General features: G+C 45.2%; 1 protein-coding gene across 4 annotated transcripts in view; it reads left to right on the top strand.

Annotated features, from left to right (window-relative positions):
• Nucleotides 1–5,011, top strand: part of NFIA (nuclear factor I A) — a 355,490-nt gene extending 350,479 nt beyond the window's left edge. For 2 of the 4 annotated variants that reach the window (XM_036255155.1, XM_036255153.1), the window contains one exon: nucleotides 2,127–5,011. In XM_036255155.1, the coding sequence (XP_036111048.1) occupies nucleotides 2,127–2,144 (18 nt within the window). In that variant the 3' untranslated portion in view covers nucleotides 2,145–5,011. The remainder of the gene's footprint in view (nucleotides 1–2,126) is intronic. The other 2 variants (XM_036255154.1, XM_036255157.1) reach the window with 1 other exon arrangement.
• The last annotated feature ends 12,723 nt before the right edge of the window (nucleotides 5,012–17,734 follow it).

Here is a 17,734-nt window from a genome sequence, read left to right as displayed (position 1 = left end):
TTTAATCCTCACCCGAGGATTTTTTTCCCATTGATTTTTAGAGAGTGGAAGGGAGAGGAGCGGAGAGAGACAGAGAGAGAGACATTGAGAGAGAGAGAGAGAGACATTGATTGGTTGCCCCCACGAATGCACCTTGACCGAGGCCAGACCTGGGGATCCAACCTACAAACCAGGTACTTGCCCTTGACCAGAAATCAAACCCTCAACCCTTCAGTGCGAAGGCCAATGCTTTAACCACCCAGCCAGGGCAAGCCATGTACTTTTTATTTCACTTGGCAAATTGACTCTGGTGTTAAACTGTAATTGGTCATGTTGTTTAGCTAACAGAGAAAGATATGCCAGCATATATATTGAGGTATAACGAGATATTGCTCAGAACGAACCACCTAAGATTAATGATCAATGAAAGGAAATGGTAACTGGGCCGAGCAGGCATATGGAAGGCTCTAAATAAATGTTGAATGAACAAAAACATGAATGACAGATATGCAATGGTCTCATTTTTTCCCCTTGGCACATTATGGTAGCTAATAGGGTGAAATCTTGATACTACTTGGCTATTAAATGTCATTTTTGAAAACATTGTTTTAGACATGTTGAGCTGAAAGGAGTATTTCACATCATAAAGTCCACCTCATGCATACAAGAGAGATGTCGTGACTCGTCCAGAACCACCCAGGACTCTGGGTACATACAGCACCTTTTCCATTCTGCCTCCACTTATTTTATATCACTATTTTTATTTATTTTTCCAGTTACAGTTTATGTTCAATATTATTTTATATTGGCTTCAGGTACAGCATAGTGGTTAGACAATCACATACTTTACAGAGTGTTTCCCATCAGTATTTACAGAACCCACCTGGCACCATACATGGTTATCACAGTCTTTATTGACTATATTTCCTATGCTGTACTTTATATCCCTGTGACTGTTTGTAACTTCCAGTTTGTATTTTTTTAAAATATGTTTTTATTGATTTTTATTTTATCTTTTGTTTTAGAGAGAGAGGAAAGGATAGAGAGATAGAAACATCGATGTGAGAGAAACATGGATCGGCCGCCTCCTGCACGCCCCCTACTGGGGGATCGAGCCCACAACCCGGGCATGTGCCCTGACCAGGAATCGAACTGGACCTCTCAGTCCATGGGGCAATGCTCAATCCACTGAGCCACACTGGCCGGGCCCAATTTGTATTTCTTAATCTCGTCAAGTTTTTTTAGCCAGGCCCCCAACCCTCCTTCCCTCTGGCAGCCACCAATCTGCTCTCTGTGTCTATGAGTCTTTTTCACTTTTGTTTGTTCATTGATTTTGTTCTTCAGATTGCACATATAAGTGAAATCATATGGTATTTGTTTTCCTCTAACTTCTTTTACTGAGCCTAATACCCTCTAGATCCATCCAGGCTGTCACAGTGGTAGGATTTCATTCTTTTTGTGGCTGAGTAGTATTCCATTGAATATATTAACACAGCTTTTTTATCCACTCGTCTATTGATGGGCACTTGGGTTGCTTCCATATCTTGACTGGTGTAGATGATGCTGCACAAAACATAGGGGTGCGTAAAGGAGTTTATTATTCTTATATCTCTAATGAGTATCTGTGCCTCTTAAGAGAATTCAGCAATAACATCTCCAGTGCCCACATCTCATTGAATAGGAAATGTTGTGAAAATCATCCGAATAGATGTTCATCACCACATGAAACCTCTCCCCTGACCCATTCTTTATTCGATCAACTCTTCTTTGTTGAGTGCCTTCTATTGCAGGCACTGTACTAGGCTCTGAGGATTCAATGAAAAACAGGATGATCCAGTTTCTGCCCCTCTCTAGCTGTCCCCACCAGACTACGAACCTGTATATGTATTTCAAGTGAACATAAATACTTTATTTTGTAAGACACACTCAGAACATTAGCAAACCCCAATGAAGACACTGAATTTCAGTGTTAGAGAAGTAAGATCAGTTCTGGTGTTTCAAAATTTACTACTGTTTGTCATTCCTTTACTTTTCCCAGGGAAACCCCTCTTTATCAAAGATCCTGATTTCACAGTTGGAAGGACAACTTCTAAATATATTATTTTCTAAATTGACCCTCTCATTGCACTTTTCCTTTTCTCTTCCAGTCCTGGTACCTGGGATAAAAGTCGAAGTGTCCCACCATCCACCAGACAGACCACCTGACCCCTTCTCAACTCTGTAACATGGACGCATCCTCAACCCAGCGTGGTTACAACTTCACTGTCAGTGGAAGGGGAGAATCAAGTCAACTTGTACATGGAAACAGCAAGCATTATGGTCAAACAGCAAAGGCCATAACCTTTTGGGATTTTTTTTTTTTTTAACTACTTTAGGGACTGTTGTAATTTTCTCATATGGTGCTGGAAATGGCTGGGCTTTGTAACATTTGAAGTGTTTTCGTGGCAGCGTGAGCATTAGGTGATGGGGCTAGAGGTCTACCCTTGCTCACTGACTTCCGTTGTAACACACTTTCCTTACGGAGCCCGGCTGTTTCACAGTATTTCATGAATTTACCCACACAGGTGTGAGCCTCCGTGAGCAATCAGGAGGCGCTCGGAGAACTAAATCTTTTGTAGTAGCTGAGATCTGCAATATATAACTTACGGGACAGTCAAAGGGCAATGTTTTTCTGTAACATATTGTAAAACAGAAAATGCAGTTATGTTCCTTTTTTCTTTTTTCTTTTAGCTTGGTTTGGTTCAGCAGTCAGCAGTTCAATCTATAACATGGCCCTCAAGGACAGTGAACCCACTCACGTTGCAGAACAATTCTGAAAATGGCAAACTACTACTACTACTATTCAGTTTTTTAAATGTTTTGAAATGCTGCACTTACATTTAAAGAAAAAAAAACATTTTTTCAACAATTTCAACAATGACACACAAATTCACATGGAAATGGGGAAGATGGTCTGTTTTGACAGAAACTGACAGGAATCAATGAAAACAATCGAATTTTGAATTGAGTAAAGTGCAATTTCATTGGATAGCTAAATATCTTTGTAAGATAGAGATTGTTGAAAATTCTATTTTTGTTTTTCAAGTCCTTCCACCCCAGGACTCTAAATTATCGGGGTAAAAAACAGCCTTGCAAGAAAAAGGGGAGCTATTTTTGCTTTTTATGTTTTTTATTGTTAAACTTGTATCCCTTTAAAAACTGAAGGAAAATTTAAAAAAAAAAAAACAAAAAAACAAATCTAATGGTGCTTTTACCACATATGTTAACTACATTAAATGCTAATTAATTATTTTCTGTTATCAAAGCACATAACTAAAATGAAATCATGGTATCTGTTAATTTCATAAGCTAGAAGTCACTATCATGGATTATGCCAATTCTGAAGATTTTTACATGTATCCGGCAACATAGGGTTTATCAGTTATCAGACACTTCATTGTACCAGAGATTGTCCAGAAATTCTAAAGACCTTTGCGCCCCTGAACTGGGCTATGGGAAAAAAAAATAATAATAATAATAAATAAAACCAATACTGACACAAATGCTGGTGCCCATTCAGATCAAGGGTACTTGTTAGGGAAAAAAAAGTTTGCACCCCCAAATGTTCTGTATCTTATGTAAAAAAAAAAAAACACAAAAAAATAATAATAACAAAAAAAAAAGTGCAAGTGATTTTTCTACCAGACAGTGAAGCACCCCTTTGCTTCCCATGCAACTTCCAGAAGATTTCCTATGCTATACATATATATACGTTCTGGTCGGCAAGCCCTGCTGACCAGAGAAAGTCTCTGCATGTTCTAGTGTTAGTAACTAATTTTTATATAGTTAATGTAGGATAAAGTAGAGTGCATTAAGACACAATATTGTAATCCCTACTCTAGGCACTTGCCTTTAAACTATGTTTTCCAGCCCTTCAGAAGGGTTCTACTACTGTCCTATACAATCAAGTAACTGAAATTCTTGGGAAGACACTTTGCTCCTCATCTTTCCCCCCTGAAACAATGTTGTTTTGTTTTGTTTTTTTTCCTTAATTTGCACGAAAACAAAAATTCCATATCAATGTGCCTTGCCCTGGATAGCGATTATTTGTGGAATTGTTGCACATGCTCCTCTATTGAAAGGGGTTTTTCCCTAGTCAAGCATTTGGAGACACTTTTTGTAAATGTGACTTTTATGTCAGCCATTGTCAGTTTCAACATCTAGAACTAAATAGAAAGTTAGTTGTTCCGCAGATAGGAGTAGTCTTTATTGTCCTCTGTGGTCAGTGGCAGTGCTATTCTGAGATCTGTAGATGCTTAGAATATCAGTATTTTGGATGTTGCTGCATTTTACAATTTATTTGGAGTCTTCCTTTATGCCCCCCTCCCCAGATATATGAAAATATGCAATACCTGCTTATATCGTGTAGAAAAGCTTAGCGATGATTAATTTTTCTTTTATTTTTTTTATTTGACCAAAGTCGGTGCTGCACTTGACGCAGTGTGTTTTAGGTGTTTGTCTTTGTACTTTTGTTGTGATTTTGAATGCACGTGCGCAGGAAGGGCTCCTCTTAGAGAAGCAGTCAAACTGTGAAGCACTAAGCTGACCCTGCTTCAAGCAATTTTGTTTTTACAACTGTTCCTTTCACAAGCAAGCCTTAAAAAAAAGAAAAAAAAAAAAAAAGACAACTTCCTTTTTCTTCAGCTCCCACACCCCATTTTTCTTAGCAGACTGCAGTCAATCCACATTCAATAAAAAGTATATAATGCCCATTTTTATATGCACGTTTTTAAACTTCCAAGTTCTGAAAATTGTTTACTGGTTATCTCTATTTAAGGAAAAAAAAATAAAATAAAACATTTTGGATTTTCATATGTGTCTGATAAGTGGTTGAATAGTCGTTTGGCGCTGTTGTATGGTGTGGTTGTCAGTATACGGTGTCACTTCCTATAGCCAGCCAGCATACTTTGCCTTCCCCTATAGCACTTAGCTGGGCATTACTTTATTATGACATATGTGCACTAAAAAAAGAAAAAAGGAAAAAAAAAAAAAATAGCAGCTTTCAGTGCTTCACAGTGAAGGGAAAAAGCCTAGACAAACATTTTGTCAGAACCTTGCGATAAGCCAAGGTATTACCAGTAAATTGGTTGTATATACAATAAAATTGCACCCTTTTTTTAAACAAAACAAACTAAGCAATAGTTTGGGCAGTTTTAGTTGTTTTTAGTGAGCATGTTGTAGTCACGACTGCAAAGAGAGAGAATAAACTGCCCACTCAGAAGATATGTAATTTGTATTGTTGTATAGTTTTATTGATTACACTGATTTATTCTACCCTATTTTATAATGCAGGACTTTTGTAATGTTGTTTAAATGAGGAAAAATTTCTGTCAAATTAGCCTAGTGAAATTTCCAATTGTTCATTATAAAGGCAGCGTTCATAGAATTGCTTTTCTTTCTCCCCACCCCACCCCCTTTGGGAACTGGATTTAAGTTTAAAACTTTCCTGTTTCCTTTTTTTTTTTTTTTGTAAGTATTTAAATACAGTTATTTTTTCTCTCAATGGTATAGCATATTCCTATGCTTGAGAAGTATAGGTCTACTGAAAAACCATTGTAAATGGACGTTACAGGTATGCTGTATTTTTGAAGGTATTTTGTTGTATTAAGTTTGATGAAGCTAAAATTAGGGAACTCTGAACAGATTTGCAGGAAAAAAAATGTTTTAAAGGCTTTAAAACATTAGGGAGGCAGTCTAGGGTGAAAATGGACAGGGGTTAAGTATTAAATACACTAAGTTACATTTTTGTTCATGTTTCATTGTCCAGAAAGCAGCAGGAAACTAGTCCAGTGGTGATCAAGCAGGAGGAAAGAAACACCGACAAGTCCGCGTGTTTACCTTCTTAGAGTAGAAGCCAAGCGAAGAAGTTGGAGGAAGACTTTGGGACCTGGGGTGTGTAGACTGACAGACTGGGGGCTATCAGCATTTGAAGGCCCAGCCCTTGATTCTGAGACACATTGGAATTTTTTCTCTTCCGTCAAATGGCATTAAAAATACTGGCAAAGATAAGTTCCTCAAGTCACTCTCCTTGTTTTTTCTTTGGGAACTGAAGTCAGAGGCACAAACACTAAATCTTAATCATTTTTCTATATACTATTTTTTTTCTGGCCCATCCCCCTGCCACTAAAATGCTCCTTTTCTGATCATTTATGGGCAGAGGCCCTCTCCCTAGTGACACTCTCTCCATCCCAGAGGCTTTTTCTTTCCTTTGAGGTTTGAACTGATTTTTCTGTTTCTTCACATCTTGGCATGAACAGTTATCTAGTGTCAGTTCCTCCCCAGCCCCACCCCTCAGCCCGGCGTGGGCTACTGGGCAAGCCAACAGGTACACTTCCCGACACCTGTGTTCTTCACTCTCTGGCAGTTCAAGTGCAAAGGGACCCAAACTTTCCAGAGTCCCGGCACTCAGGCAGCCCACAGAAATATGCAAAACCCCTCTCAAAAGTTGGTCCTTCCCTTCTCAACGCCCTATTCCCATATGCTTTGTATTCTGTAGTAACAGTGTCATAAAGTATTGATGAACTCTGGATGAAGAAAAACGTTTCTTCCTTGTGATTTTTTTGGCGGGAGGGGTTTCTGAGAAAGTCATTTCATGTATTTTGCATCCTGTCTCTGGAAATATCTTTTGTCCTTGGTGGTGGTGGTGGTGGTGGTTTCTCTTTCTATCTCTGTCTCTTTCTTTCCTTCTTTTTTTTTTCTTTCTATTTTCCCGGTAGCAGGCCTCCATAGAACAAATTTAAGACAGCGGCATGGTCATGTAAGGAGAGCTTCAGTGGCACCTCACCGCCCGCCCTCCGAGACCTGTCCTCGGTCTCAGAGCCGCGCTGCCCGCCGGCAGGGCTCTCATTCAGATCGGCTCCCGAGGCCAATTCCGTCCTGAAGTCAATGCATGTATTTACTGCTCGACAGTAAGCCCGCTCTGCCTTCTCCACGTCCAAGGCTGTGCATTCGTCTCATTAGTGTCGTGTATGTTTTCCTTTCATTTTTCCCAATAAAAAAAGCAGTGGGATGAAAATTGCTTTGATATAGAGCAGGTAACATTGAAGCTATTCCATAGCACTTAACTGTAGTGAATACTGTGTCACCAGTTCTGAAATCAATTTAATGTTTCATGCAAATCCATTACATGGTGCTATTACAGGCTGACAAAATGATTTACACAAATGTGACAACTTGGGCTCAATTCACTCTGCTTTCCAACAGTGTAAATGCATAGCAGTGTTTATCTGCATGAGAACTATGCACTAATCTATCTGAAGAAAAAAACTATATCAACTTTGGTATCTACTTTCCGTTTACTTCAATCCTTGCCTTTTTGGTCATTGTTATAATGCCAGCTTTAGGACAGAAAGAATTATAAGAAAACCAGCATAATACCTGATATATTAAAATGTAGTGCCTGTGAAATCTGTATTATATTGCTCTTCTGAAGTAAGATTTTTCTACACCGGTAGCCTTCGCTGTCTGTCAGGACCTTCTGGTATAGGTGATGTAAAATAACCGTACATATTAGTGCATGCTATTCCATAATGGTTAGTGAACTGTACGAGTATTACTCAGAGTTATGTTAGTCTTTTTTTCTGACTTGGTTCTTGTCAGCTAGGTTTAAAGGTATTTCACTGAGAACGCACATTCTGTCTTTTCTTGATTTCGACTGTTTTCAGTATTTTGGAGGTATACTTTTACTTAAATTTCAGTATTACTTGTGTTTTTGTTTTTGTTTTTTTTTCGTTTTTTGTTTTCTTTTTCTTTCCTAGGGGACAAGCATGGGTGTTTGATTTCAGAAATCAGTCCCTGGCAAGACTTTTGTCTAAAAACGGCCGTTTGAATTTCAAGAACTCTGCTACAAAGACACTCTGAGAACATTTCCAAGAGAGGGACATTTTCCTTGACCCTCGACTGAAGCTATGCCGATCCTGAGCGCTTTCTTAGTGGACAGTGGTTTAGCCAGGTACCCATGCTTGATCCGTCTTCACACCAGACTTCCTCATATGAAAAGAAAAAAAAACGAAAAAAAAAAAAAATCTTTAAGAAATCACTTGGCTATTTAGTTTCATGCACAGTTGCAATATTTTCTTCAAAAATAAAACTCTGTACAAACTTTGGGCCCGATTCATAAGAAAAAGAAATTTGCTATTAACACGGGATTTTTAAAATATACTTTTTTGGTCTAAATTTGAAACAACTTTCCAAATTAAATAAATTTCATCTCATTTTTTTTTCCTAAACAAGCACCCATCTGTGTCATATGCCCCAAGAGGTGACGTCATCAGATTCGGGGGACGAGGAGTGGGGAACAGGTACTGGAGATGCCCGGTAAGCTAGGGTGACCGCCTGCAGTCGGACGTGAGCGCGGCGGCGGCGGCGGGCGGGGCAGGACCCGCCGTGGCCAGGTTCCCGAGTCTCACACACGGACCCCTTATGCTGTCTAATTAAACGAACCTAATTTCCAAAACGTGCCCGGACCACGAGGACATGGGGGGAGCACCACCTCTGCTCCAGCCAGAGCACCTTTGTGGTGGACAGCAGTCACCCCGGTCACACTGGGAACTTGTGTCTGTCGCTCCTGGTTCTCAGGACAGACGCTGGCCAACACGCCCGGCTGTTGTTCCTGCTGTTTTGATGCTCAACTTCTCAAAATGACAAAAGTTTTTTTTCTTCCCCTTTTGATTCGGTTAGTTTTTATTTTTATTTTTATTTTTATTTTAGTAGTAGTCTATAAATTAACCCCCTCACCCCCCCCCCCTTTTTTTTAACATCTCAACCCATGGTCCCAAGGCCGCTGGCGCCGTGGGGGTGGAGACTGGAGGGTGCCTGCTCCGCTCCTCCTGCCTGGTCTCAGACCAGCCCGCACTGAAGGCCGCGATGTCAGCGCCGAGATGCCGGCGGCCTAGAGCCGGCCTCGTGGGTTCTAGGAGGTCCTTAGGGCAGACTTTCAAGGCAGTTGCACCCCCTCCCCTGTAGTCCTGACCGCTTACCCAGAACTAAGTTCACTGGGGACTTCTCCCCCCACCTTGGAAATCTTTCCATCAAGATTCTTTGGTTTTACATTTCAAATTTGGGGGAAGGGGATTGAACACTTCCAGTGATAAGAGAGCCATTGTGAAACTAAACACTCCCGTGTTAATAACTTGGTCTGATATTTGTTTTTATGAGCCGGGCCCCCTGTGCCTCTAGATTACTTGTATTGACTCTCATAGTTAGCCTTTTAGTTTTACTGTGTTCTGTGAAAATTTGTAATTGGTTGAGAATCACTGTGGGCGTCCATTCTTATTCAACTAAATCTCCACAGGTTTTTGAGCTGGTGTGGATTAGTTTAACTCTTGTATTCAACCATTAGTGCTACCACCTTCTCACATTACAATACAATTACTGGAAGCAAGTACTGCATTTCCTATGCAACAAAAAAGGAAAAATAAAAAATTGCTAATGCTATGGAAGCTGTGTCATCATTTGCTTTAAGTCATGCCTGGGTGGTGGTATTCGAGCAACAGTCACGGGCGTGGATTGAAGCTCCCCCCAGAAGGCCTCTGCACCATGCAGCTGTCCTTGGTGGACGTCAGACGTCACGCCCCTCCCAGCGTTCTCCTGGGCGGCAATGGTGGTTTCTTTTACCTGCTTAGACAGACACGGGACTGGACACTCACATGGCGCCTAGTGTGTGTTCAATAGTGTTCTCTCTCCAGCAAGGGGCTCCGGAGTAGCCCAGACAAGAGTAACCAGGATACAGCCACCACCCCTAGGAACTCCCAGAAGGGACCCCACACAGCTGATAGTTGGATCTTGACTGAGAGGGGTCACCATGGGGGGAGGGGGCAGCTGGTACTAAGACTGGGGAGGGGGACAGGGCCAACAGGAGCTCTGCAGAGACGGCATGGTGGGTGCCGGGAGGGTGGGAGGAGCTGGAGCTGTGGCCGGTACCTTCTGCCTCTGGCACTTTGCAGACAGGAACTGAAACCGGAAAGAAGTCCCTTCTTTTCCCTCCCTCCCTCCCTCCTTCCCTAAGGGTCCTGCCAGTGTCTCTTACTGGCTGGATTGAGTATAACCACCAGGCAAGGAAGTCTGGGAAATGTAATGAGAAAACTAGCCGCACAGGACAGGGTGTAGAAGGATGGACTTGGAGACCAGAGATAATAATCGAATGACACATGTATCTTAATCCATTTAATCTTCACAACCACCCTATGGGATGGGTACTGTTTTCATCCTCATCTTACAGATGAGGCAACGAGAGCAGAGAGAGATTGAAAGATTTACCTGAGGTCATACAAGGAATGGCCGGTGGGCTTCTAATCGAAGAAGGCTCTAAATTCCATCCAATGATCACTACAACATGGTGACTCAATTATTTAGTCAATAAATGTTTTTGAGCGCCTATTATATACCCAAAATTATGCCAAGAAAGGGCTAGTGATAGTAGGTAAATAAAGACTGGGAAACTGTTCTTGGGAAGCGTGCAGTCTAGTGAGCAAAACTGTGTAATTCAAATGAACGTGGCAGCGAAGTACGTGTGCAGTTGTGTGAGGGCTATGAAGGGTGCACAGCCCCGGCGGCCTGGGAGACCAGGAGAGCAGGCAGAAGTGAACGAGGTGAATGGGGAGGAGCGGGGATGGAGGGAAGGTGGGGAGGAGAATGTTCTGGGCAGAGGGAACAGCCTGTACCGAGAGCCCATAACAGAACGGAGGTGCCACCTATGAGGAAAGAAGGCCTGTTTGAATGAAGAGGCAAGGAGGAGAGGAAATATGACACACGACGAAGCTTGGCATTTAGGTCAAAGTATTGCAGGGCCTGGCAGCATATTAGGGACTTTTGTCCCACCCTTAAGAGCATCATGGAACATGTAACGGATTAGATCTACGCTGTGACACAGACAGGTTCACAATCTCAGCGGCTTACAATAATGGTTTGCATCTTTTCATGTCCGTGGGCCCTGTACACAGTCTCCTCATTCTAGGACCCAGGGTGAAAAGCAGCTACATCGGGACTGTGCTGGATGGGAAACGGGGGCCTGGCAGGGCAGGCGTTCAATAATCCATCTGGGACGGGCACACCCCCTCCGCCCTGAGCACGTTGGGGCCATGACTCGGCTCAACAGGACAGGAAGGATGCTCCTCCTGAGGGAAGGCTAGAGAACATTATTCCAGGTTCGCCGGAGGAGAGGAGGCACCGGTGTGCAGTGGACGTGGGCTGATGGAGAAGGCCAGCGAGAAGGCTCCCGCAGCGGGGCCACAGGAGCCCAGGAGAGAAGCGGGCAGACAGAAAGATTAACAAGGATATTAATAGCTACTGTAGATTGAGTTCTTCTATGTGCCAAGTGCTATAGGTGATTTATGCCATTACAAGTAATATTTTCTCTCTTAGTACAGCTCTCAAGAATGTATGCCCAGTCCCCAAAAGCCATTTCTGACTCAAGTGACGAGAGCAGCCCCACGCAGCCATGCCCTGTGTTCAGGGCGGGCAGAATCGTCCCTGCCTTTCCGTCTCCGCTCGCCAGTAGTGGGCACCTTGGTCTTCGCCACATTTGTAAAGTGGGTAGCAACGGCCTGGAATATCTTAAATGCTATGTAAATGCCGTAACTAAAAGAGTAAGCCGTTCCAAAACGTAGAGATAAGGCATTCTCTCAGGGCGCTGATGGCATAAGGCCTCTTACTTGTCATTTCCAGGCTTCTATTTGGGTGAATTCTGAAAAAACTTTCACCAAACACCGGCATCAACCAAGTAGGGAGAAATCGCAAAAAAAAAAAAAAAAAAAATATATATATATATATACACACACACACACACACACACACACACACACATGTATATATATATTTGAAGGTTTGAGGACAGACATGCTTGGATTTAAATCTTGGTTTCTCATTTCCTGTCTGTAAAATGGGAGTAAAGATCGGATCTACCTTATGAGATCATTAAGAGGGTTAAATAAATGAATGCCTGTAGAACATCCAGAGCGATATTGACCACATAACTATTATTATTTGCAACCCTGGACTGGTGCATTTAGTGCATCTCTGAGGAGAGGAACCCTGTTGCCCAGGGGGCAATATTGTTTAGTGGAAAGAAGCCAGGCTTTGGAACCAGGGGACTTGGGTGTGAGTCCCACCCATTCATTTATTGGCCACATGCTATTAAATAAAAAAGGGTATTACACCTCTCTGAATCTCAGTTGAGAGAGACCTAAACGGCTCAATGGACAAATGAGAATGAGCTGGAAGCACAATCCACGCCCCAGCACTAGACTAGACGGAACAGAACCCAGCCACTCCCCCAACAGTGTCAACACCGGGAAATCCATTCTCATCAGGCAGGGAGAGTGGACCAAGAGAAGCGGTAGAAGTCATCATTTTTAACCCTTCAAGTTCTGGCTCTTTGGTAAAAAGACGTGGCTAACTTGGAGAGGTCTTCCTGGTCTTTGGAGAGAACCAGGGCTTCCCTTGACCTGAGGAATGAAGTAGCTTCTCTTCACCTCTGAGACACACACACCCATTCTACATTCACGTCCCATCTGGTACCATGAGGTTGGATTTCAAGTTCATTACAGTGAGCCCAGGTAAAACAAGCAAAAGTAGATGTATTTCTGCTATCCCGTTTAATAAAAATTTTAATTGTTTTATTATGGAAAAATACCCTGTATGTACAAAACAGAGACGGCTGATAATGTATCACAATTAGCCCCCATACCCCACTTATTTCTTGACCACCCCCCACATTATTTTGAAGCAAATCTCAGGTATTACATATATTTTATCCATAAGTATCTCAGAATACATCTCTAAAAGAAAACATATTCAAAATACCATTTTATACCCCAAAATATTAACAATTTCTTAATAGAATCAAATAACCAATTGGTATTCAAATATTCTCAACTGTCATAATTTTTTCAATAGTTTGTCCAACCCTGGCCAGTTTTGCTCAGTGGTTAGAGCATCAACCTGTGGTCTGGAGAGACCCAGGTTTGGTTCCCACTAAGGGCACGTACCTCGGTTGCAGTTTGTCCCCGGCCCTGGTTGGGTTGTGCGGTGGTAGCCACTCGATGTGTCCCTTTACGTCGATGTTTCTCTCTCTCTCTCTCTCCCCCACTCTATCTGAACAAAAAATAGAAAAATGTCCTCAGGTGAGGATAAAAAAAAAAAGAAAATAGTTTGTCCAAACAAGGACCTAAATGAGGTTCACACAGTAAGTGGTTGGTAGGTATCTTAAAATTTTTCATCTATCGGGTCCCCTCTTTTACTTTTCTTTGCATCACTGGCTGAAGAAACTGTTCATTTGTCCAGAGTTTTTCACAGCCTCAAGGATCGCATCCTTGTGACATCGTTAAACATGTTCCACCATTACGTTGGAAGTGTGTTCCTGACGCTGGAAGCTGGCGCAGGGGTGCACTCGCGGGGTGCTGACACTGCTCTGGGATGGACGGGGGACTCGCCTGTGTGTGCATCTGTCGGCCCGGAAGCTGTGGGCAAAGTAACTGGGCCCAAGCGAACGGTGCTGCAGGAGCCGTTTCCCTCCAACTCCATTCCCAGCTGCTGGTTTTCCCTCTGGTAGGAAGAGGGGAGGCGAGGGACCGGCTACTGAATGACAAAAAACAACTGTCCTCCTTTGTCACCTACTGCTTCCACTTTAAAGGGGAACAGGATGAATACATCTGGTTGTGGTTGAAAACGCAGACGAAAGTGAGTGTGTTCTTGCCTCCGTGCCCAGTGAGCACCCTCTTCCCTGGGGGCAGAAGTCAGAGCCAGGAGGGAGGAGAGCTCCCCCATCTGGCTCTGGAGCAGGGGCTGGATTCTTGGGGGCCGTCAGGTCCCTTCATGTTGCTCACTTGCTGCTTCCACGCCCCCCATCGTGGATTCTACACTCCAGCCGGGCCAGGCTCTTTTCCATGAAACGACAAAACCTCATTAGGTCAAGTGATTCCAAACAAACCTGACCAACCCTGTGGAGTGGCTTCCCCGTGCGAGACCTTGAGGCTGGAGGAGGAGACGAATCTGAGGTCATCCCAGAAGAGTCCAGAGTCTAGCAGAGGGCATCCAGTGCCAGGTAATCTGGGAGCCACAGAGCCACAGAGAGGGAGCCACAGGGAGATGCACGATCTAGGGCTTCAGGGATGAGGAGGAGTTCACAGGACTGGCTGGACGAGACGTCGCCAGTGACGTGGCAGTCACAACAGCTCACGCGCTGGGCGAGCCCCCCTCACGCCACGCGCCGTTCTGAGGGCTGTACGTGCGCTCACACGTGCAATCCGACCCCACGGGGAAGGCACGAGTGTTATTCCCACTTTACAGATGAGGTGGTTGAGGCTCAGAGACTTTCAGTACTTCCCTCATTTATATCAATGACTACCTGAGTGTGACCCTGACGTGCAAACATTCAGGGGTTTAAGAGGCCGAGGACGTTTCCAAATCACTGTTAATCCAAATGCAAGCCTGGTCCACTGTCCTCCTTCCGGTGTGAACAGCGCTCGGCACATAAAAGGCACTTGGTCCCATGAGGTGGCGGGCAGCCTCGATGTGTCCTCCAGATCTGTTCAACACCCTCCTGCAACCTGCCCTCTGCCCAGGAGGCTGACCTGTGTGGACCCCGTCGGCGGGCTTCCTCGACGTGCGGCTTTCAGGCGGGGTCGGTGGACGGGTGGGAGGAAGGACAGGACATCAGGGTGTTTATTTCCCGGTCCTCTCACCAGGTCCCCTCCGGCTGGTGGCATTCCGCAACAGGAAGTCACGGCTCCTCTCAAGATGGCTCTCCTTGTAGGTTCTGATCATCGCTCCCTCCCCCCTCACTCTAAGCATGGGCGGTAAGTCCTTTGGGGTACTTCTCCGTCCTGTGTCATGTCCCCACCTCTTGCCTACGCCTTTGCGATCAGCCTCGTCGTCCGCCCTCTCACAGGGGCGTCTGCTGCTGCTGGGATCGGGCCGACAGAGCCGTCCAGCCAGCCCTGGCCTCCTCCTCAGACTCCAGCAGAGACTCGGATTTATTCACACGATGGATGTTAAAACCATAAATCTCTCCATCTTAGTTTATCTTAGACGCAGAAGGCCGGACTCAACCTTCAAAGGTCAGAAGTCCATTTCCCTGCCCCCAGCTAGGAACCCACCCCACCCACCCTGACTGCTCCTGTCAGCGGGGAGTACATCTTACTTTGAAGCTCTCCAGGTAAGGAGATGCCATAACTCATCGCAATGTCTTCATACTCCTGCCTGATAAATCTTCCTCCTGTCTCCCACAAACCCCTCCCGTTACAGGTGAGGCCCCGTTCCTCTGTCTGCTGCCTGGCACGAGGTGTACAGAACGATGCTTCATTCTTTGAAATCAGGCATTAAATCATCTCCACCCTTCTCCAGCTCCGAAGTGCAGATCAACGACAGCAGAGAATCTACCCGAGCCGGCTGCCAGTCTCAACCCGGAGGTTCGGGAGAACCCTGCCCTGTAACAAACGTGTCCAAGACGAGGTCTGAAAGCTTTGGCCGGGGAGGGAGGGAAAGACGGATCCCACACCTCCACCGAGAACCGGCCGCCTGGGCTCTGGGCAGGAGGGATGGGGAATTCTCCTTGTATTTACTTGCCTGCTTGCTATCCTGACCCTGAATTCTGGAGGGTGCTGCTTTGCTAGTAGTTCCTGCCCTGACAAACTTAGCTGTTCTGTGAACAGAAATCCCCCTCGGCTCCGCCTTCAGGCCTCTGTGGCTTCCCCTGGTCAACCTCCGCCCAGCTGGGCTGCCCCTGGGATCGAGCTGAGCCTGCCAGGAACCAGGAACAGCATACACCCCGGACCTGATAACCCGCCAAGCCCACAGACCATTGCTTTAAAATAAAGTATGCTGAATTTCAAAAGTTTTTCTCCAAACCCTAATGCAAAAAAAAAAAAAAATCCAGGTTATATATTTTAAACCATTCACCTAGATTTCTAAAGTGTTCTCTAACCTGATACACTTTGTTCTCATTCCTAGACTGGCAAACATATTCACGCAGGGCCTTTGCCTCATTCCTGCGAAGGCATAAATGACTCATCTATCCACCCGTCTATTCCTCCGTCGATTAGATGCCCAGCCGAAAAAACAGAGTCAGCACACAAGTAGGTGCTTGGCTGAGTCATGGGGTCACCATTTAGTCATTTAATCCTCCCAGCAAAGTAGATACCATTAGTCCCATTTAATAGATGAAGAAACTTTAAGACACAGAAAAACGAAAATTACCCGGCTCGTAGCATGAATCACAGGGATTCACCTCTGAGCCCTGAGAGCTGAGCGAAATCTATTTACACGAAGAGAAAAAACTCTCACAACTAACACTCCGGGATAATTTTACCCAAGATGGGCTCATAATTAGAAGTTGTAGGTACCTCGCAACCCTTCTTTCAAAATAATCAGAGAGGAACCCGAATAATTTAGCACCACTGAAGTATGCTACATTGTTTGAACAATTCTTGTGCTTTGAGAGCAGGTGGTCAGAACATGAACCATCAAGGGAACCACTGGCCACTCTGAGCAGCGTGTGCAGGGAGCGTGGGGTGCCGTGGGCTGGGTGGGAGCGTGACTCCTGAGGACGCACCCACGACAAGGGCACGCAGAGTGCCAACCCTCTGAGCTCCAGCAGCTAAGTCAGGGCGAATCCTCGGCTGTGGCAGGGAGCCAGGTATCTGCAGATGGCACAGCAAGGGGCAGTCAGAGAATCACACACACTGTGACTCTGTCGCCTTAGTGACCTGAGCCTGTGGTCGCCGAGGGCTGGACAGGCGCAGGGGCCAGTCTGGAGCCGGTAGGCACACCTGGCGCAGGCCTGGTGAGTCTCCGCCGACAGGGTAACGCTGACCCACGAAACCGGTTCCTCATCTGTGAAACGGGCCTTCTCGCAGGGTGAGAAGAGTCCTCGCCACCAGGGAAGGCGGAGGAAGCGACCGTTGCACTGAGGCCGGGGACGGTGTGCCTAGGAGAGCGGCGCTGACTCTGGGCCCCAGGACCTCGCTGGGCTGCGTCCGGGAAACACAGGACAGGCCTCTTCGCTTTGGCACATCTGGCTCACTGCTGCTGGAGTGCTCACGGCCGGCCCAGGTTGTGCCTGTGCAAAGTGTGGGCAGCTCGGCTGCCTCCGGGCCCACCTGGGGCCCTAGCGAGGCCTCAGCGCCGCGACGTTGGAGTCCAGCCACAGACAGCTCCTGGATGAGTCCGTGCAAGTGGCCCAGGTGTCACAGAACACCCCGACCTCTGCTTTCTCTGGGTCTCTCGGAAGGGCACGGTGGCCTCGTTCACCTCTCCCGTTTCCTGCCTTAACCCGTCTTACCGAGGCTAGATTCCCCCAAAATTAGTTCAGTGGAGGGTTTTCCTGGGCACCTAGCAACTATGTTTCTTAGCCTTGAAGCACAAAACATGATGAGGACTCTCTGAGGCAAAGGAACTCGGATTGTGGAAGCTCTGCTAGCTTCTTGGGATGGGAGACCCAAAAATATCTTCCTTATATCTGGATCTGCTATAACCATGAGAGCAAACCTCAAATTAGCATCTCTATAAACCCGCACGCGTTCGTGATGACCAAGTGCCAAGCGCTGGGCTGAGGGCTTCTGTTGCAACTCATCTCGTTTGAATTAGAGGTAATAAAACAATCGGTGCATCCTGACAGAGATGCCACGGAAATATTAATGCTGTGTGTTCTCATCAGCTCCTTTGGGCCACTCATTGCTTCCCCAAAAGAAACACCCATAAATTAGGCTGGAAGAGAAGT

The sequence above is a fragment of the Molossus molossus genome, unplaced genomic scaffold (assembly GCF_014108415.1).
Source record: "Molossus molossus isolate mMolMol1 unplaced genomic scaffold, mMolMol1.p scaffold_m16_p_12, whole genome shotgun sequence".
Taxonomy (NCBI): domain Eukaryota; kingdom Metazoa; phylum Chordata; class Mammalia; order Chiroptera; family Molossidae; genus Molossus; species Molossus molossus.
This window is presented reverse-complemented; position numbering and strand designations above follow the sequence as displayed.